The sequence below is a fragment of the Misgurnus anguillicaudatus genome, chromosome 24 (assembly GCF_027580225.2).
Source record: "Misgurnus anguillicaudatus chromosome 24, ASM2758022v2, whole genome shotgun sequence".
NCBI classification, from domain to species: domain Eukaryota; kingdom Metazoa; phylum Chordata; class Actinopteri; order Cypriniformes; family Cobitidae; genus Misgurnus; species Misgurnus anguillicaudatus.
Window position 1 is genome coordinate 11,720,046 of NC_073360.2, and position 21,708 is coordinate 11,741,753.

The 21,708-nt window shown below is 36.7% G+C and overlaps 1 protein-coding gene across 5 annotated transcripts in view; it reads left to right on the forward strand.

Moving 5' to 3' along the window:
• The window catches only part of cadm2b (cell adhesion molecule 2b), a 153,931-nt gene that overhangs the window by 108,648 nt on the left and 23,575 nt on the right, over positions 1 to 21,708 (forward strand). For all 5 annotated transcript variants that reach the window (XM_073862656.1, XM_055195986.2, XM_073862654.1 and 2 more), the window contains exons 7-8: positions 14,618 to 14,708; positions 15,520 to 15,698. In XM_073862656.1, the coding sequence (XP_073718757.1) occupies positions 14,618 to 14,708; positions 15,520 to 15,698 (270 nt within the window). The remainder of the gene's footprint in view (positions 1 to 14,617; positions 14,709 to 15,519; positions 15,699 to 21,708) is intronic.

A 21,708-nucleotide genomic window follows, 5' to 3' on the forward strand; every position in this document is an offset into this window, starting at 1 on the left:
TTTCTTTTCCACTTCCTTTCTTTTATCTTTACCGGTCCTTTCATTTCTCATACTCCCTCTTCTTTCATCTTCCTTTCTTTCTTTTATTTTGAGTCCCACTTTCTTTAGTTTCCCTTCATTTTCTTTCCATGTCACTTCTTTTCCTCATGTTTTCCTTATTTCCACTTCCTATCTTTTCCCTTCCTTTCATTTCCTTAACGGTCCTTTCATTTCTCATACTCCCTCTTCTTTCATCTTCCTTTCTTTCTTTTATTTTGAGTCCCACTTTCTTTAGTTTCCCTTCATTTTCTTTCCATGTCACTTCTTTTCCTCGTGTTTTCCTTATTTCCACTTCCTTCCTTTTCCCTTCCTTTCATTTTCTTACCGGTCCTTTCATTTCTCATACTCCCTCTTCTTTCATCTTCCTTTCTTTCTTTTATTTTGAGTCCCACTTTATTTAGTTTCCCTTCATTTTCTTTCCATGTCACTTCTTTTCCTCATGTTTTCCTTATTTCCACTTCCTATCTTTTCCCTTGCTTTAATTTCCTTACCGGTCCTTTCATTTCTCATACTCCCTCTTCTTTCATCTTCCTTTCTTTCTTTTATTTTGAGTCCCACTTTATTTCGTTTCCCTTCATTTTCTTTCCACGTCACTTCTTTTCCTTGTGTTTTCCTTATTTCCACTTCCTATATTTTCCCTTTCTTTCATTTTCTTACCGGTCCTTTCATTTCTCATACTCCCTCTTCTTTCATCTTCCTTTCTATCTTTTATTTTGAGTCCCACTTTATTTCGTTTCCCTTCATTTTCTTTCCACGTCACTTCTTTTCCTCGTGTTTTCCTTATTTCCACTTCCTATCTTTTCCCTTGCTTTAATTTCCTTACCGGTCCTTTCATTTCTCATACTCCCTCTTCTTTCATCTTCCTTTCTTTCTTTTATTTTGAGTCCCACTTTATTTCGTTTCCCTTCATTTTCTTTCCACTTCCCTTCTTTTCCTCTCGTTTTCCTTATTTCCACTTCCTTCCTTTTCCCTTCCTTTCATTTCCATACCGGTCCTTTCATTTCTCATACTCCCTCTTCTTTCATCTTCCTTTCTTTCTTTTATTTTGAGTCCCACTTTCTTTCGTTTCCCTTCATTTTCTTTCCACTTCCCTTCTTTTCCTCGCGCTTTCCTTATTTCCACTTCCTTCCTTTTCCTTTCCTTTCATTTCCTTACCGCTCCTTTCATTTCTCATACTCCCTCTTCTTTCATCTTCCTTTCTTTCTTTTATTTTGAGTCCCACTTTATTTCGTTTCCCTTCATTTTCTTTCCACGTCACTTCTTTTCCTCGTGTTTTCCTTATTTCCACTTCCTATCTTTTCCCTTCTTTTCATTTCCTTACCGCTCCTTTCATTTCTCATACTCCCTCTTCTTTCATCTTCCTTTCTTTCTTTTATTTTGAGTCCCACTTTATTTCGTTTCCCTTCATTTTCTTTCCACTTCCCTTCTTTTCCTCTCGCTTTCCTTATTTCCACTTCCTTCCTTTTCCCTTCCTTTCATTTCCATACCGGTCCTTTCATTTCTCATACTCCCTCTTCTTTCATCTTCCTTTCTTTCTTTTATTTTGAGTCCCACTTTCTTTCGTTTCCCTTCATTTTCTTTCCACGTCACTTCTTTTCCTTGTGTTTTCCTTATTTCCACTTCCTATCTTTTCCCTTCCTTTCATTTCCTTACCGGTCATTTCATTTCTCATACTCCCTCTACTTTCGTCTTCCTTTCTTTCTTTTATTTTGAGTCCCACTTTATTTCGTTTCCCTTCATTTTCTTTCCACTTCCCTTCTTTTCCTCTCGTTTTCCTTATTTCCACTTCCTTCCTTTTCCCTTCCTTTCATTTTCTTACCGTTCCTTTCATTTCTCATACTCCCTCTTCTTTCATCTTCCTTTCTATCTTTTATTTTGAGTCCCACTTTCTTTAGTTTCCCTTCATTTTCTTTCCATGTCACTTCTTTTTCTCATGTTTTCCTTATTTCCACTTCCTATCTTTTCCCTTCCTTTCATTTCCTTAACGGTCCTTTCATTTCTCATACTCCCTCTTCTTTCATCTTCCTTTCTTTCTTTTATTTTGAGTCCCACTTTATTTCGTTTCCCTTCATTTTCTTTCCACTTACCTTCTTTTCCTTGTGTTTTCCTTATTTCCACTTCCTTCCTTTTCCCTTCCTTTCATTTTCTTACCGGTCCTTTCATTTCTCATACTCCCTCTTCTTTCATCTTCCTTTCTTTCTTTTATTTTGAGTCCCACTTTATTTCGTTTCCCTTCATTTTCTTTCCACTTACCTTCTTTTCCTTGTGTTTTCCTTATTTCCACTTCCTTCCTTTTCCCTTCCTTTCATTTCCTTAACGGTCCTTTCATTTCTCATACTCCCTCTTCTTTCATCTTCCTTTCTTTCTTTTATTTTGAGTCCCACTTTATTTCGTTTCCCTTCATTTTCTTTCCACTTACCTTCTTTTCCTTGTGTTTTCCTTATTTCCACTTCCTTCCTTTTCCCTTCCTTTCATTTTCTTACCGTTCCTTTCATTTCTCATACTCCCTCTTCTTTCATCTTCCTTTCTATCTTTTATTTTGAGTCCCACTTTCTTTAGTTTCCCTTCATTTTCTTTCCATGTCACTTCTTTTTCTCATGTTTTCCTTATTTCCACTTCCTATCTTTTCCCTTCCTTTCATTTCCTTAACGGTCCTTTCATTTCTCATACTCCCTCTTCTTTCATCTTCCTTTCTTTCTTTTATTTTGAGTCCCACTTTATTTCGTTTCCCTTCATTTTCTTTCCACTTACCTTCTTTTCCTTGTGTTTTCCTTATTTCCACTTCCTTCCTTTTCCCTTCCTTTCATTTTCTTACCGGTCCTTTCATTTCTCATACTCCCTCTTCTTTCATCTTCCTTTCTTTCTTTTATTTTGAGTCCCACTTTATTTCGTTTCCCTTCATTTTCTTTCCACGTCACTTCTTTTCCTCGTGTTTTCCTTATTTCCACTTCCTATCTTTTCCCTTCTTTTCATTTCCTTACCGCTCCTTTCATTTCTCATACTCCCTCTTCTTTCATCTTCCTTTCTTTCTTTTATTTTGAGTCCCACTTTATTTCGTTTCCCTTCATTTTCTTTCCACTTCCCTTCTTTTCCTCTCGCTTTCCTTATTTCCACTTCCTTCCTTTTCCCTTCCTTTCATTTCCATACCGGTCCTTTCATTTCTCATACTCCCTCTTCTTTCATCTTCCTTTCTTTCTTTTATTTTGAGTCCCACTTTCTTTCGTTTCCCTTCATTTTCTTTCCACGTCACTTCTTTTCCTTGTGTTTTCCTTATTTCCACTTCCTATCTTTTCCCTTCCTTTCATTTCCTTACCGGTCATTTCATTTCTCATACTCCCTCTACTTTCGTCTTCCTTTCTTTCTTTTATTTTGAGTCCCACTTTATTTCGTTTCCCTTCATTTTCTTTCCACTTCCCTTCTTTTCCTCTCGTTTTCCTTATTTCCACTTCCTTCCTTTTCCCTTCCTTTCATTTTCTTACCGTTCCTTTCATTTCTCATACTCCCTCTTCTTTCATCTTCCTTTCTATCTTTTATTTTGAGTCCCACTTTCTTTAGTTTCCCTTCATTTTCTTTCCATGTCACTTCTTTTTCTCATGTTTTCCTTATTTCCACTTCCTATCTTTTCCCTTCCTTTCATTTCCTTAACGGTCCTTTCATTTCTCATACTCCCTCTTCTTTCATCTTCCTTTCTTTCTTTTATTTTGAGTCCCACTTTATTTCGTTTCCCTTCATTTTCTTTCCACTTACCTTCTTTTCCTTGTGTTTTCCTTATTTCCACTTCCTTCCTTTTCCCTTCCTTTCATTTTCTTACCGCTCCTTTCATTTCTCATACTCCCTCTTCTTTCATCTTCCTTTCTATCTTTTATTTTGAGTCCCACTTTATTTCGTTTCCCTTCATTTTCTTTCCACTTCCCTTCTTTTCCTCTCGCTTTCCTTATTTCCACTTCCTTCCTTTTCCCTTCCTTTCATTTCCATACCGGTCCTTTCATTTCTCATACTCCCTCTTCTTTCATCTTCCTTTCTTTCTTTTATTTTGAGTCCCACTTTCTTTCGTTTCCCTTCATTTTCTTTCCACGTCACTTCTTTTCCTTGTGTTTTCCTTATTTCCACTTCCTATCTTTTCCCTTCCTTTCATTTCCTTACCGGTCATTTCATTTCTCATACTCCCTCTACTTTCGTCTTCCTTTCTTTCTTTTATTTTGAGTCCCACTTTATTTCGTTTCCCTTCATTTTCTTTCCACTTCCCTTCTTTTCCTCTCGTTTTCCTTATTTCCACTTCCTTCCTTTTCCCTTCCTTTCATTTTCTTACCGTTCCTTTCATTTCTCATACTCCCTCTTCTTTCATCTTCCTTTCTATCTTTTATTTTGAGTCCCACTTTCTTTAGTTTCCCTTCATTTTCTTTCCATGTCACTTCTTTTTCTCATGTTTTCCTTATTTCCACTTCCTATCTTTTCCCTTCCTTTCATTTCCTTAACGGTCCTTTCATTTCTCATACTCCCTCTTCTTTCATCTTCCTTTCTTTCTTTTATTTTGAGTCCCACTTTATTTCGTTTCCCTTCATTTTCTTTCCACTTACCTTCTTTTCCTTGTGTTTTCCTTATTTCCACTTCCTTCCTTTTCCCTTCCTTTCATTTTCTTACCGGTCCTTTCATTTCTCATACTCCCTCTTCTTTCATCTTCCTTTCTTTCTTTTATTTTGAGTCCCACTTTATTTCGTTTCCCTTCATTTTCTTTCCACTTACCTTCTTTTCCTTGTGTTTTCCTTATTTCCACTTCCTATATTTTCCCTTTCTTTCATTTTCTTACCGGTCCTTTCATTTCTCATACTCCCTCTTCTTTCATCTTCCTTTCTATCTTTTATTTTGAGTCCCACTTTATTTCGTTTCCCTTCATTTTCTTTCCACTTCCCTTCTTTTCCTCTCGTTTTCCTTATTTCCACTTCCTTCCTTTTCCCTTCCTTTCATTTTCTTACCGTTCCTTTCATTTCTCATACTCCCTCTTCTTTCATCTTCCTTTCTATCTTTTATTTTGAGTCCCACTTTCTTTAGTTTCCCTTCATTTTCTTTCCACGTCACTTCTTTTTCTCATGTTTTCCTTATTTCCACTGCCTATCTTTTCCCTTCCTTTCATTTCCTTACCGGTCCTTTCATTTCTCATATTCCCTCTTCTTTCATCTTCCTTTCTTTCTTTTATTTTGAGTCCCACTTTATTTCGTTTCCCTTCATTTTCTTTCCACTTACCTTCTTTTCCTTGTGTTTTCCTTATTTCCACTTCCTTCCTTTTCCCTTCCTTTCATTTTCTTACCGCTCCTTTCATTTCTCATACTCCCTCTTCTTTCATCTTCCTTTCTATCTTTTATTTTGAGTCCCACTTTATTTCGTTTCCCTTCATTTTCTTTCCACTTCCCTTCTTTTCCTCTCGCTTTCCTTATTTCCACTTCCTTCCTTTTCCCTTCCTTTCATTTCCATACCGGTCCTTTCATTTCTCATACTCCCTCTTCTTTCATCTTCCTTTCTTTCTTTTATTTTGAGTCCCACTTTCTTTCGTTTCCCTTCATTTTCTTTCCACGTCACTTCTTTTCCTCGTGTTTTCCTTATTTCCACTTCCTATCTTTTCCCTTCCTTTCATTTCCTTACCGGTCCTTTCATTTCTCATACTCCCTCTACTTTCGTCTTCCTTTCTTTCTTTTATTTTGAGTCCCACTTTATTTCGTTTCCCTTCATTTTCTTTCCACTTCCCTTCTTTTCCTCTCGTTTTCCTTATTTCCACTTCCTTCCTTTTCCCTTCCTTTCATTTTCTTACCGTTCCTTTCATTTCTCATACTCCCTCTTCTTTCATCTTCCTTTCTATCTTTTATTTTGAGTCCCACTTTCTTTAGTTTCCCTTCATTTTCTTTCCATGTCACTTCTTTTTCTCATGTTTTCCTTATTTCCACTTCCTATCTTTTCCCTTCCTTTCATTTCCTTAACGGTCCTTTCATTTCTCATACTCCCTCTTCTTTCATCTTCCTTTCTTTCTTTTATTTTGAGTCCCACTTTATTTCGTTTCCCTTCATTTTCTTTCCACTTACCTTCTTTTCCTTGTGTTTTCCTTATTTCCACTTCCTTCCTTTTCCCTTCCTTTCATTTTCTTACCGCTCCTTTCATTTCTCATACTCCCTCTTCTTTCATCTTCCTTTCTATCTTTTATTTTGAGTCCCACTTTATTTCGTTTCCCTTCATTTTCTTTCCACTTCCCTTCTTTTCCTCTCGCTTTCCTTATTTCCACTTCCTTCCTTTTCCCTTCCTTTCATTTCCATACCGGTCCTTTCATTTCTCATACTCCCTCTTCTTTCATCTTCCTTTCTTTCTTTTATTTTGAGTCCCACTTTCTTTCGTTTCCCTTCATTTTCTTTCCACGTCACTTCTTTTCCTTGTGTTTTCCTTATTTCCACTTCCTATCTTTTCCCTTCCTTTCATTTCCTTACCGGTCATTTCATTTCTCATACTCCCTCTACTTTCGTCTTCCTTTCTTTCTTTTATTTTGAGTCCCACTTTATTTCGTTTCCCTTCATTTTCTTTCCACTTCCCTTCTTTTCCTCTCGTTTTCCTTATTTCCACTTCCTTCCTTTTCCCTTCCTTTCATTTTCTTACCGTTCCTTTCATTTCTCATACTCCCTCTTCTTTCATCTTCCTTTCTATCTTTTATTTTGAGTCCCACTTTATTTCATTTCCCTTCATTTTCTTTCCACTTCCCTTCTTTTCCTCTCGTTTTCCTTATTTCCACTTCCTTCCTTTTCCCTTCCTTTCATTTTCTTACCGGTCCTTTCATTTCTCATACTCCCTCTTCTTTCATCTTCCTTTCTATCTTTTATTTTGAGTCCCACTTTCTTTAGTTTCCCTTCATTTTCTTTCCATGTCACTTCTTTTTCTCATGTTTTCCTTATTTCCACTTCCTATCTTTTCCCTTCCTTTCATTTCCTTATTGGTCCTTTCATTTCTCATACTCCCTCTTCTTTCATCTTCCTTTCTTTCTTTTATTTTGAGTCCCACTTTATTTCGTTTCCCTTCATTTTCTTTCCACTTACCTTCTTTTCCTTGTGTTTTCCTTATTTCCACTTCCTTCCTTTTCCCTTCCTTTCATTTTCTTACCGCTCCTTTCATTTCTCATACTCCCTCTTCTTTCATCTTCCTTTCTATCTTTTATTTTGAGTCCCACTTTATTTCGTTTCCCTTCATTTTCTTTCCACTTCCCTTCTTTTCCTCTCGCTTTCCTTATTTCCACTTCCTTCCTTTTCCCTTCCTTTCATTTCCATACCGGTCCTTTCATTTCTCATACTCCCTCTTCTTTCATCTTCCTTTCTTTCTTTTATTTTGAGTCCCACTTTCTTTCGTTTCCCTTCATTTTCTTTCCACGTCACTTCTTTTCCTTGTGTTTTCCTTATTTCCACTTCCTATCTTTTCCCTTCCTTTCATTTCCTTACCGGTCATTTCATTTCTCATACTCCCTCTACTTTCGTCTTCCTTTCTTTCTTTTATTTTGAGTCCCACTTTATTTCGTTTCCCTTCATTTTCTTTCCACTTCCCTTCTTTTCCTCTCGTTTTCCTTATTTCCACTTCCTTCCTTTTCCCTTCCTTTCATTTTCTTACCGTTCCTTTCATTTCTCATACTCCCTCTTCTTTCATCTTCCTTTCTATCTTTTATTTTGAGTCCCACTTTCTTTAGTTTCCCTTCATTTTCTTTCCATGTCACTTCTTTTTCTCATGTTTTCCTTATTTCCACTTCCTATCTTTTCCCTTCCTTTCATTTCCTTAACGGTCCTTTCATTTCTCATACTCCCTCTTCTTTCATCTTCCTTTCTATCTTTTATTTTGAGTCCCACTTTATTTCGTTTCCCTTCATTTTCTTTCCACTTACCTTCTTTTCCTTGTGTTTTCCTTATTTCCACTTCCTTCCTTTTCCCTTCCTTTCATTTTCTTACCGGTCCTTTCATTTCTCATACTCCCTCTTCTTTCATCTTCCTTTCTTTCTTTTATTTTGAGTCCCACTTTATTTCGTTTCCCTTCATTTTCTTTCCACTTACCTTCTTTTCCTTGTGTTTTCCTTATTTCCACTTCCTATATTTTCCCTTTCTTTCATTTTCTTACCGGTCCTTTCATTTCTCATACTCCCTCTTCTTTCATCTTCCTTTCTATCTTTTATTTTGAGTCCCACTTTATTTCATTTCCCTTCATTTTCTTTCCACTTCCCTTCTTTTCCTCTCGTTTTCCTTATTTCCACTTCCTTCCTTTTCCCTTCCTTTCATTTTCTTACCGGTCCTTTCATTTCTCATACTCCCTCTTCTTTCATCTTCCTTTCTTTCTTTTATTTTGAGTCCCACTTTCTTTAGTTTCCCTTCATTTTCTTTCCACTTCCCTTCTTTTCCTCTCGTTTTCCTTATTTCCACTTCCCTCCTTTTCCCTTCCTTTCATTTCCTTACCGGTCCTTTCATTTCTCATACTCCCTCTTCTTTCATCTTCCTTTCTATCTTTTATTTTGAGTCCCACTTTATTTTGTTTCCCTTCATTTTCTTTCCACTTCCCTTCTTTTCCTCTCGTTTTCCTTATTTCCACTTCCTTCCTTTTCCCTTCCTTTCATTTTCTTACCGGTCCTTTCATTTCTCATACTCCCTCTTCTTTCATCTTCCTTTCTTTCTTTTATTTTGAGTCCCACTTTCTTTAGTTTCCCTTCATTTTCTTTCCACTTCCCTTCTTTTCCTCTCGTTTTCCTTATTTCCACTTCCCTCCTTTTCCCTTCCTTTCATTTCCTTACCGGTCCTTTCATTTCTCATACTCCCTCTTCTTTCATCTTCCTTTCTATCTTTTATTTTGAGTCCCACTTTATTTTGTTTCCCTTCATTTTCTTTCCACTTCCCTTCTTTTCCTCTCGTTTTCCTTATTTCCACTTCCTTCCTTTTCCCTTCCTTTCATTTTCTTACCGGTCCTTTCATTTCTCACACTCCCTCTTCTTTCATCTTCCTTTCTTTCTTTTATTTTGAGTCCCACTTTCTTTAGTTTCCCTTCATTTTCTTTCCATGTCACTTCTTTTTCTCATGTTTTCCTTATTTCCACTTCCTATCTTTTCCCTTCCTTTCATTTCCTTAACGGTCCTTTCATTTCTCATACTCCCTCTTCTTTCATCTTCCTTTCTTTCTTTTATTTTGAGTCCCACTTTATTTCGTTTCCCTTCATTTTCTTTCCACGTCACTTCTTTTCCTTGTGTTTTCCTTATTTCCACTTCCTATATTTTCCCTTTCTTTCATTTTCTTACCGGTCCTTTCATTTCTCATACTCCCTCTTCTTTCATCTTCCTTTCTATCTTTTATTTTGAGTCCCACTTTATTTCGTTTCCCTTCATTTTCTTTCCACTTCCCTTCTTTTCCTCTCGTTTTCCTTATTTCCACTTCCTTCCTTTTCCCTTCCTTTCATTTTCTTACCGGTCCTTTCATTTCTCATACTCCCTCTTCTTTCATCTTCCTTTCTTTCTTTTATTTTGAGTCCCACTTTATTTCGTTTCCCTTCATTTTCTTTCCACTTACCTTCTTTTCCTTGTGTTTTCCTTATTTCCACTTCCTATATTTTCCCTTTCTTTCATTTTCTTACCGGTACTTTCATTTCTCATACTCCCTCTTCTTTCATCTTCCTTTCTTTCTTTTATTTTGAGTCCCACATTCTTTCCTTTCCCTTCATTTTCTTTCCACTTCCCTTCTTTTCCTCTCGTTTTCCTTATTTCCACTTCCTTCCTTTTCCCTTCCTTTCATTTCCTTACCGGTCCTTTCATTTCTCATACTCCCTCTTCTTTCATCTTCCTTTCTTTCTTTTATTTTGAGTCCCACTTTATTTCGTTTCCCTTCATTTTCTGTCCACTTCCCTTCTTTTCCTCTCGCTTTCCTTATTTCCACTTCCTTCCTTTTCCCTTCCTTTCATTTCCATACCGCTCCTTTCATTTCTCATACTCCCTCTTCTTTCATCTTCCTTTCTTTCTTTTATTTTGAGTCCCACTTTCTTTCGTTTCCCTTCATTTTCTTTCCACTTCCCTTCTTTTCCTCGCGCTTTCCTTATTTCCACTTCCTTCCTTTTCCTTTCCTTTCATTTCCTTACCGCTCCTTTCATTTCTCATACTCCCTCTTCTTTCATCTTCCTTTCTTTCTTTTATTTTGAGTCCCACTTTATTTCGTTTCCCTTCATTTTCTTTCCACGTCACTTCTTTTCCTCGTGTTTTCCTTATTTCCACTTCCTATCTTTTCCCTTCTTTTCATTTCCTTACCGCTCCTTTCATTTCTCATACTCCCTCTTCTTTCATCTTCCTTTCTTTCTTTTATTTTGAGTCCCACTTTATTTCGTTTCCCTTCATTTTCTTTCCACTTCCCTTCTTTTCCTCTCGCTTTCCTTATTTCCACTTCCTTCCTTTTCCCTTCCTTTCATTTCCATACCGGTCCTTTCATTTCTCATACTCCCTCTTCTTTCATCTTCCTTTCTTGTTTTATTTTGAGTCCCACTTTCTTTCGTTTCCCTTCATTTTCTTTCCACGTCACTTCTTTTCCTCGTGTTTTCCTTATTCCCACTTTCTTTCGTTTCCCTTCCTTTCATTTCCTTACCGGTCATTTCATTTCTCATACTCCCTCTACTTTCGTCTTCCTTTCTTTCTTTTATTTTGAGTCCCACTTTATTTCGTTTCCCTTCATTTTCTTTCCACTTCCCTTCTTTTCCTCTCGTTTTCCTTATTTCCACTTCCTTCCTTTTCCCTTCCTTTCATTTTCTTACCGTTCCTTTCATTTCTCATACTCCCTCTTCTTTCATCTTCCTTTCTATCTTTTATTTTGAGTCCCACTTTCTTTAGTTTCCCTTCATTTTCTTTCCATGTCACTTCTTTTTCTCATGTTTTCCTTATTTCCACTTCCTATCTTTTCCCTTCCTTTCATTTCCTTAACGGTCCTTTCATTTCTCATACTCCCTCTTCTTTCATCTTCCTTTCTTTCTTTTATTTTGAGTCCCACTTTATTTCGTTTCCCTTCATTTTCTTTCCACTTACCTTCTTTTCCTTGTGTTTTCCTTATTTCCACTTCCTTCCTTTTCCCTTCCTTTCATTTTCTTACCGGTCCTTTCATTTCTCATACTCCCTCTTCTTTCATCTTCCTTTCTTTCTTTTATTTTGAGTCCCACTTTATTTCGTTTCCCTTCATTTTCTTTCCACTTACCTTCTTTTCCTTGTGTTTTCCTTATTTCCACTTCCTATATTTTCCCTTTCTTTCATTTTCTTACCGGTCCTTTCATTTCTCCTACTCCCTCTTCTTTCATCTTCCTTTCTATCTTTTATTTTGAGTCCCACTTTATTTCATTTCCCTTCATTTTCTTTCCACTTCCCTTCTTTTCCTCTCGTTTTCCTTATTTCCACTTCCTTCCTTTTCCCTTCCTTTCATTTTCTTACCGGTCCTTTCATTTCTCATACTCCCTCTTCTTTCATCTTCCTTTCTTTCTTTTATTTTGAGTCCCACTTTCTTTAGTTTCCCTTCATTTTCTTTCCACTTCCCTTCTTTTCCTCTCGTTTTCCTTATTTCCACTTCCCTCCTTTTCCCTTCCTTTCATTTCCTTACCGGTCCTTTCATTTCTCATACTCCCTCTTCTTTCATCTTCCTTTCTATCTTTTATTTTGAGTCCCACTTTATTTTGTTTCCCTTCATTTTCTTTCCACTTCCCTTCTTTTCCTCTCGTTTTCCTTATTTCCACTTCCTTCCTTTTCCCTTCCTTTCATTTTCTTACCGGTCCTTTCATTTCTCATACTCCCTCTTCTTTCATCTTCCTTTCTTTCTTTTATTTTGAGTCCCACTTTCTTTAGTTTCCCTTCATTTTCTTTCCACTTCCCTTCTTTTCCTCTCGTTTTCCTTATTTCCACTTCCCTCCTTTTCCCTTCCTTTCATTTCCTTACCGGTCCTTTCATTTCTCATACTCCCTCTTCTTTCATCTTCCTTTCTATCTTTTATTTTGAGTCCCACTTTATTTTGTTTCCCTTCATTTTCTTTCCACTTCCCTTCTTTTCCTCTCGTTTTCCTTATTTCCACTTCCTTCCTTTTCCCTTCCTTTCATTTTCTTACCGGTCCTTTCATTTCTCACACTCCCTCTTCTTTCATCTTCCTTTCTTTCTTTTATTTTGAGTCCCACTTTCTTTAGTTTCCCTTCATTTTCTTTCCATGTCACTTCTTTTTCTCATGTTTTCCTTATTTCCACTTCCTATCTTTTCCCTTCCTTTCATTTCCTTAACGGTCCTTTCATTTCTCATACTCCCTCTTCTTTCATCTTCCTTTCTTTCTTTTATTTTGAGTCCCACTTTATTTCGTTTCCCTTCATTTTCTTTCCACGTCACTTCTTTTCCTTGTGTTTTCCTTATTTCCACTTCCTATATTTTCCCTTTCTTTCATTTTCTTACCGGTCCTTTCATTTCTCATACTCCCTCTTCTTTCATCTTCCTTTCTATCTTTTATTTTGAGTCCCACTTTATTTCGTTTCCCTTCATTTTCTTTCCACTTCCCTTCTTTTCCTCTCGTTTTCCTTATTTCCACTTCCTTCCTTTTCCCTTCCTTTCATTTTCTTACCGGTCCTTTCATTTCTCATACTCCCTCTTCTTTCATCTTCCTTTCTTTCTTTTATTTTGAGTCCCACTTTATTTCGTTTCCCTTCATTTTCTTTCCACTTACCTTCTTTTCCTTGTGTTTTCCTTATTTCCACTTCCTATATTTTCCCTTTCTTTCATTTTCTTACCGGTCCTTTCATTTCTCATACTCCCTCTTCTTTCATCTTCCTTTCTATCTTTTATTTTGAGTCCCACTTTATTTCATTTCCCTTCATTTTCTTTCCACTTCCCTTCTTTTCCTCTCGTTTTCCTTATTTCCACTTCCTTCCTTTTCCCTTCCTTTCATTTTCTTACCGGTCCTTTCATTTCTCATACTCCCTCTTCTTTCATCTTCCTTTCTTTCTTTTATTTTGAGTCCCACTTTCTTTAGTTTCCCTTCATTTTCTTTCCATGTCACTTCTTTTTCTCATGTTTTCCTTATTTCCACTTCCTATCTTTTACCTTCCTTTCATTTCCTTAACGGTCCTTTCATTTCTCATACTCCCTCTTCTTTCATCTTCCTTTCTTTCTTTTATTTTGAGTCCCACTTTATTTCGTTTCCCTTCATTTTCTTTCCACTTACCTTCTTTTCCTTGTGTTTTCCTTATTTCCACTTCCTATATTTTCCCTTTCTTTCATTTTCTTACCGGTCCTTTCATTTCTCATACTCCCTCTTCTTTCATCTTCCTTTCTATCTTTTATTTTGAGTCCCACTTTATTTCATTTCCCTTCATTTTCTTTCCACTTCCCTTCTTTTCCTCTCGTTTTCCTTATTTCCACTTCCTTCCTTTTCCCTTCCTTTCATTTTCTTACCGGTCATTTCATTTCTCATACTCCCTCTACTTTCGTCTTCCTTTTTTTCTTTTATTTTGAGTCCCACTTTCTTTCGTTTCCCTTCATTTTCTTTCCACTTCCCTTCTTTTCCTCTCGTTTTCCTTATTTCCATTTCCTTCCTTTTTCCTTTCTTTCATTTCCTTTACCGCTCCTTTCATTTCTCATACTCCCTCTTCTTTCATCTTCCTTTCTTTCTTTTATTTTGAGTCCCACTTTATTTCGTTTCCCTTCATTTTCTTTCCACTTCCCTTCTTTTCCTCTCGTTTTCCTTATTTCCACTTCCTTCCTTTTCCCTTCCTTTCATTTCCTTACCGGTCCTTTCATTTCTCATACTCCCTCTTCTTTCATCTTCCTTTCTTGTTTTATTTTGAGTCCCACTTTCTTTCGTTTCCCTTCATTTTCTTTTCACTTCCTTTCTTTTCCTTGTTCTTTCCTTTCCTTTCTTTCCATTTACCTTTATTTCCTTACCTTTTCATTCACTTCCTTTTCCTCCCCTTTCTTTTCACTTTTCCAATCATTTTCTTTCTTTTCTTTCCTTTCCTCTTGCCCTCCTATCATTTCCTTTACTGTCCTTTTTTCTCCTAGTTTCATGTCTTTCCACATTCTTTCTTTCTTTCTTTTCCCATCTTGTCATTTCTTTCCTCATACTTCTTTTATCTTCCTTACTTGCCTTTCTTTTGATTCCACTTCCTTTATTTTCTTTTCTGTCTTTCCACTTATCTTCCTTTCCTTTTTATTCACTTCCTTTTTCCTCCCCTTTTACTTTTTCCTCTCCTTTTTTTCTTTCCACTTCCCTTTTCCCCTTCCCCTCCTTTCATTTCATTTCCTTTCTTTTCTCTTACATTCATTTCTTTCCGCTTTCTTTCTTTTTCCATCACTTCCTTTTTTCTCATACTTTTTACTTATTCTTTAATTTATTTTAAATTCCACCTTCTTTATTTTCCTTTTCTGTCTTTCACTTACCTTCACTTCCTTTCTTTTTCATTCACTTCCCGTTTCATCCTCTTTTTTACTATTTTCCTTTCTTTTCCCTTCCCTCCATTCTTTTCCCTTTCTTTCTTACTTTTCTCCTACTTTACTTTTCCCCTTTCTGATCTTGTTCTATCCCTTCCTTTCCAGATGCTCCTCAAGTAGAAATTGTGCACTCAGTAATAGTACCACAGGAAGGACAGTACTTCAAACTGGAGTGTGTGTCCAAGGGCAACCCACTGTGAGTCCGGCTTTCCTTTAATTATGTTGTTCCAATATTTTTGTCTTATGATGTTGAAGGTGCAGAATCGTCACGTCTCAAGGGGGACCTTATCTGCATACCGAGAGCAAAAAGGCAATAATACTAAATCAGATCTTGATATTTCAGTGAGATTTAGTGTGTCATATAATGGTTGGAAGACGGTTGTAACTCTTTTTTTATGTGACCTTTCTGAGGTAGAGGACAAAACTGTAAGAAGTTCTCTCAATAGAAAAAAATATTTTACACAAATCTCACTAAATGTAACCCGCTGTACAGCCCAAACAAATAAAAGTATTTGACGATAAAGTTCAACCAGAAATAAAGTTTGTCATCATTTACTGTGTAAATGTAAATGCATAAGACTTTCTTCCACAGAATACAAACTCGGATGTATAAGATTTAAGGGCCACAAATAAATAAAGGACTTCTAGTTTTATGGCTATTGAAAACTTTGAAAATAGCATTTAAATCAAATAAACCTTTATGGTGCTTTGAGCGCTTAACAGCCCTGGTTACTATTTCTGTGCATTGTTTGTGCAACAATATCAAATGTGCATATAAATGTGAGGAGTTTACAACACAGGGAAGAATGCATTGCATCTTTATCAGTGAATGTCAGACATGCTGAACAGCATGCATTTAACTCTTCATTTAATTTACATAGAGAAGTAAACTACTATAATGACAAATAAACATGCAATAGTTGTTATGCAAAGACAAATACAGTGACTATCACTAGAAATATCTGAAAAGCCATAACAGCCTTGAGCTAAACCGCTATCGTTTTTAGGCCAGAGCCGGTGTTTTGGACAAAAGATGGCGGAGAGCTTCCTGATGTTGAACGAATGATCGTGGAGGGCAGAGATCTCATCATCACAACGTTAAACAAAACAGACAACGGCACGTATCGCTGTGAGGCCACTAACCACCTCGGGACTAACAGCGATGAATTTATCCTGTATGTGTACGGTAAGTGCGTCTGGTTCACACTAACCTCAAGAGGATAATAAATCCATAACTTTATCTTGTATTCTCATATGTTCATTGTTTATTTTATTTAAGTTTACGTTATTATCCATCACAATCAGTATCAAAACACACACACACGGTAAACTCCTCTGCCCTAGTTTACAAGACGAGAAGATGCTGGAGAAACTGCTGGTGGCTGCAGTATTTCCCACAAAAGTGAAACGGAGCCAAGAATGATAAGTTGGTTCTCCGAAACAGGAAGTGTAGAAAGAGAACAACAGACAACCAAGGGTCCACCGCCAATGCGGACAACATCCGCCAGGCCAAAATTGGAAGGAAAATACGGAGCAACGGGGACAGAGACGAACCCGCAGCACAGCTTCCAACAGACCCAACAGGAATCCCAGAGAAAAATCATTTGGAAGGTTCAAATAACTTATTTGTAATAAAGAGAAATATGTGAGATTTGTCAAACTATTTGTGGGACTACACGCTTTTTAGCGTGTTTGCACCACATGAACTAGGGATGATTTAAGTACCAAGACCGTCTTTTTGGAAATTAAATTAGCTCCCACTCTGGATTAGGGCACAAGTGTATGTTTATTGGCCAAAAGCATGCCAAACAAAACACTGGCAGTGACATTTAAAAAAATCCCAGTTTATACTTACTCTACGAAAATGTAGACATAAACAAACACACTGCACATAAACATGTAACTTTCTGTCGTGACCATTAACATGACGATGTGGCGACAATATGCAGGTATTTGCAAATGTGTATTATAGGGACAAAAGCTTATTGTTTGGGGCAGATTGCTGTCTGGATGCTTTCTGCATCGCCCATCACTGCGTGAATGCTGCTGTCATTTGCGCTGATTTCAGATCGGCCATCTGTACGAATAGTTTGTAACTTTAAGGCCAAATTATAGAGGGTATGCACATGACATCACCTTCGGCGAAAGTGACTGCGGTTACGCCCACTGAGTGGCAAAAGACAGAGTGGCAGCATTTGTGTACAGTGTGACATCAGCGAAAACACGGGGAAAACGCGCCGAAATGGGAAAAAGCTGTTGTGCGATAAACTGTACTAACAGATTAACAAGAATTCGGAGCTATCGTTTTACAAACTGCCAAAAAACACAGAAAGGAGACATAAATTGATCATTCATGCCAACATCCACAGACCACAGGTGGGTTGATAAGTTGCTAGGGTCAATATCAAGCAGAGGTTTTACTTTCTACTTAAAAGTATTTATTCAAGTATTTGTATTTTATCCGTGTTTTTTTTTTTTTTTTTTTGGAAAACATACATTCCAAAGCGTATTATAATAATTTTTAATCTATTAAATTTCATAAATACAAGTTTTTGTTTTACATTTAAAAGTAAAAGTACACAATTTAAATGTAATTAGGTAATAAATCAATGTTAATATGCAATATTAAAGAATACACAGTATGATTCCATGCTTTAAAATATAGTGAAGTAAAATTTTTCCCAATACAAACACTCTAATAAAGCACACATGCTTGGAAAATGTAACTAATGTAACTAAGTATTGTCCACCTCTGCTATCAAGTCCAACTAAATTCAATTTAAGCTGATAATAGTCAGTTTTACTGGCATTTTCGCAGCAGTAGCTATGAAAACCAGCCATTTTGTTGAATCATATGCCACTCAACAGGGCGACTTCCGGCGTGGTCACGTGGAAATGCATACCCTCTATAGTTAATTTTTTGTACAGTGCGCATGACGCAATTTTTGTCATTAGAAAAGTGCGCATATGGCACGTGCACCGCCGGATTTTTGAAACCTGGGGTACATTGTATGTGTAGGTCGTGCATGCACCCACAGGAGAATGTAGTATGTAGCCCAGGAGATGCGTTGCATTTTGTCGCAATGCACATGCGTTGAACGTCTGCATACATGTACGAGTCAAATAAACTATGCTTTGCAAGGCTGTGTGTTCGACCATGCGCATACGTTTGCGAATATGTAAAAAACAGACTGTACTCCGGGCTTTAGAGTCCCGACTGGCAGTGCGAATGCAATAAAATGTAGTTCTCAAGTATTCACCCCAGTACTTGTTCCGGTAACTTAGTACTAGAACTATTGACTCGCAAAGAGACTTTAGTGTTAGGCCTTTCACTTAAACTATCCACTATAAACATTGCAGGTTTTATATTATGACACTTTTCCATCAAATTCTGAAAGAAAAAAATCTTTTACCTTACTATGGTGTAGTTACAGCATCTACCAGCAGGATAACTTATAATTCAGTTCATCCAAAGCCTGAACCGCCTAGTAAAATGAATGAGAATGTGTGAAGAGAGACTCATTCACATGACTCATTAGCTCTGGTTCTAATTCATCTAGATGTCTGACTTCAGCCGAGTGATATTTATTAAGCCCTTCCTCTCAGGATGAGTTGTCCGACTCGGCTCTCGGATGAACCTAATTTGCTAATGGTACGACTGCCAAGTGGCAATAAATGTCAGTTGAAATCACATAGCCTCTACTTATCACCATTTACCGTTTTAATTTCCATTTATTAATGTGTCTGCTGAAAGGTTCACTTTTCTCTGGAGACAGAAAGAAATGGGAATATTTGGTCTTTAGACAAGACGATAAATATAATGTACGATGCGTCGGTTGTGTTATATTAGTATTCAAGGCAGAATTGGGACATTTATATTTGTTTTATTGTTTATCATTAGTAATTGGGAATTGTAACATTTTGTCCTCTTACTGTATGTTCAAAACCTGCCAACGATGTTATAGATAAAGCTTTCTCTGTAAACTAAGAATTTCTTCTCTTTATTTACATTGAACCGGTAAGTACAAGGAGGCTTCCATATCGTTCCACTGTATTGATAAACTATAATAGCCGAGAGGGACAAAAAGCACTAGCCTACCAATGCGTTTCGACTACCGTAGTTGCAACACGCATTTGGAAAACCGAGGCGCTAGAGAGCACCGCTAGATGGGGGTAAATCCTACTTATTGTTCCTGTAAAGGGATAGTCCACCCAAAAATGAAAATTCTGTCATTATTTACTCACCTTCAACTTGTTACAAACCTGTATAAATTTCTTTGTTCTACTGAACATAAAGGAAAATATTTGTAATCAAACAGGAAGCAGGATCACCATTGACTTCCATAGTGGGGAAGAAAAATTGTGTAGTAATAGGTACTATTAAGTTATGGTGCTCAAAAACTGTTTGGTTACAAACATTCCTAAACAATCTGTCTTTGAATCAATACAGGTTTATAACCACTTGAGGGTGAGTAAATAAAGGCAGAAATTTATTTTTTGGAGGGAGCTATCCTGTTAAAGGATTACTCAATTTTCTTTAAAAAAAAAAATCCAGATAATTTACTCACCCCCCATGTCATCCAAAATGTTGATGTCTTTCGAGAAGAAATACATTTTTTTTTTTAAAAACATTCCAGGATTTTTCTCAAAGGGCTCTACACAATCCCAAACGAGGTATAAGGGTTTTATCTAGCAAAACGATTGTCATCTTTGACAAGAAATATACAAAATATACAATATAACCACTTCTTGGCTTGCACCGGCCGTGTGACGCGCCAGAGCGACCTCATGTAATGCGTCATCACCAGAGGTGGAAAGTAACGAATTACATTTACTCACGTTACTGTAATTGAGTTGTTTTTTGTTTACTTTTACTTTTTTGAGTAGTTTTTAAAATCTGTACTTTTACTTTTACTTAAGTATGTTTTGTTTAAAGTATTGTACTTCGCTACATTTTAAAATCATATCCGTTACTGAGTAAAAAAATATTTTTAAAAAAAAGCAAGGTGATAAAGACGCGCAACGGATGATTGATGGGCGGGGGAACGCGCAAAAAGAACCATGGAGACGGACGAGACAGGCGTGCATTAATGCAGACCCACCTCAGTTCAAATCTTATGAAAGAAACCCCTGGTCATATTTAAGCGACCACTTTCTACTGACGGCAAACGAGTGTTTCATTCCTATGAAAGGTAGGATTCATGCTCTTGAGTACGAAATTGCCGACCGGGTTTTTACCGCTCATTTGCATGACGCGTTTTTAATACCATGCGCATTATCTTTCTAGGTCTAGCAGCTTTTTTCAAGTCAAACACAACTTAAGAATGTCCTCGAGAATGCGCAGGTCATTAGACATTGCAGAGAGAGAGAGAGAGAGAGAGAGAGAGAGAGAGAGAGAGAGAAGAATAAAGGTCATCAGGTCCCCAGATCAGGGAAGTAAGAATATAATAAACGTGTCAAATGTATATAGACATGGCACTCATCTCATTATATGCTCATTTAAACTAGATATATAGTTTAATAAAATAATGTATGTTACCAGCAATACATCAATTACAACCTTACTATAGTGATTGTATTTACTAGCTGCTGACCACCTTCAAAAGTGCATAACTCACATGTAAAAATCATTAAACAATTTCATAAATGTTTCTTAGTTTAAAAAAAGCTTTTTATTTTATTAACTTTTTGTTATTGCACTTTAATTGTAAAGATGTTCCTATAATTAAAAACAACTAGTTTGAGATTTATATTCCCTTGTCATTTTTTAACTATACTAGAATCCTCCACCTCTTCCCGCTGTAAAACTCTGAGTAAAGTTAAAATGACTTACTTTTTACTTTTACTTGAGTAAATTTTTATGGCAAGTAATTTTATTTTTACTTAAGTAAAATATTATTAAAGTAACTTTACTTTTACTTGAGTACAATATTTCAATACTCTTTCCACATCTGGTCATCACGTCAAGAAACTTCCGCCCCAGTGTATGAAAAAGTTTGGAAAATAATACGAACTAATGTCTTTGTGTCAGTTTATTGTTTTAAATGGTCTGCAAATGTGCGTTTCATGTAACGTGTGACCTTTCGACGTGCTTACGCAATTACGTGAGGTCGCGCTGGCGCATCACACGGCTAGTGCAAGAAGATAAGTTGTGGTTTAAAAGTGCTTTTTTGTATTTTCTTGTAAAAAATGACAATCGTTTTACTAGATAAGACCCTTATGCCTCGTTTGGGTTCGTTTAGTGCCCTTTGAAACTGCATTGAAACTGTAAACTGTTGAGGTCTACTAAAATGAGAAAAATCCTGGAATGTTTTCCTTAAAAAAAACATAATTTTTTCTCGACTGAACAAAGAAAGACATCAACATTTTGGATGACATGGAGGTGAGTAAATTATCTGGATTTTTTTAAGAAAGTGGAGTAATCCTTTAACAAGAATTATTAATAGAACCAATAACAGGTCCAAACCTTATTCTCTACATTCATTATCCAGTCAATACTCCCGTAAAAAAAACTCCTTTTATTCACTAGACATTAGCGCAGAACTACCAAAAGGACAAACGTAGATTAGCAAACAGCATTATTGATAGAGCAAAGGCCACATTTTTTCAGCCCTGTCCATAGCCAATGCAATTGTTTTGCTAAATGCGAAAATCTATGTATTGTGCTCCGGTGTGGGTTATGTAGAGCTGGTGCGAGACCTTTGACATATCTGCTGCAGGTGTAATGTATAGTGTAATTGTATTTAGCAGTAGGTCCGTGCATATGAGATTCCCTCTGGCTATCCTGACTTGTAAATGAGCATCAGCAGTTAGCTTGTCTCATGGGTTTAATCCAGCCCAATAGTTGCTTGGAATGGTCAAATATTTATTACTCACTTCCCATAATCAGCATCTATCCTTTACCACCCCCCTCTTAATTAAACACAGAAGAAAGACTTTCATTTACTTGCCCGGAATACCACGCAAACATCCATAACACTGACGTCTTATCGCAAGAGATGAAAAGCTTTGCGAGCCACTCCCGAGCCAGTTTGACCCTAAACTAAATCCTTGCCAAATATCTCTAAACTGCTGAGTTGTATTTATGGCTCTTTTTAACTTTTTCATTTTCCCTTGGGTCTTAAGTCTTTTAGAAACAGCTAATTATGTATCTGCAGACAGTTTAGCAGACATGTAAAAAAAGTGTGCATGAGACC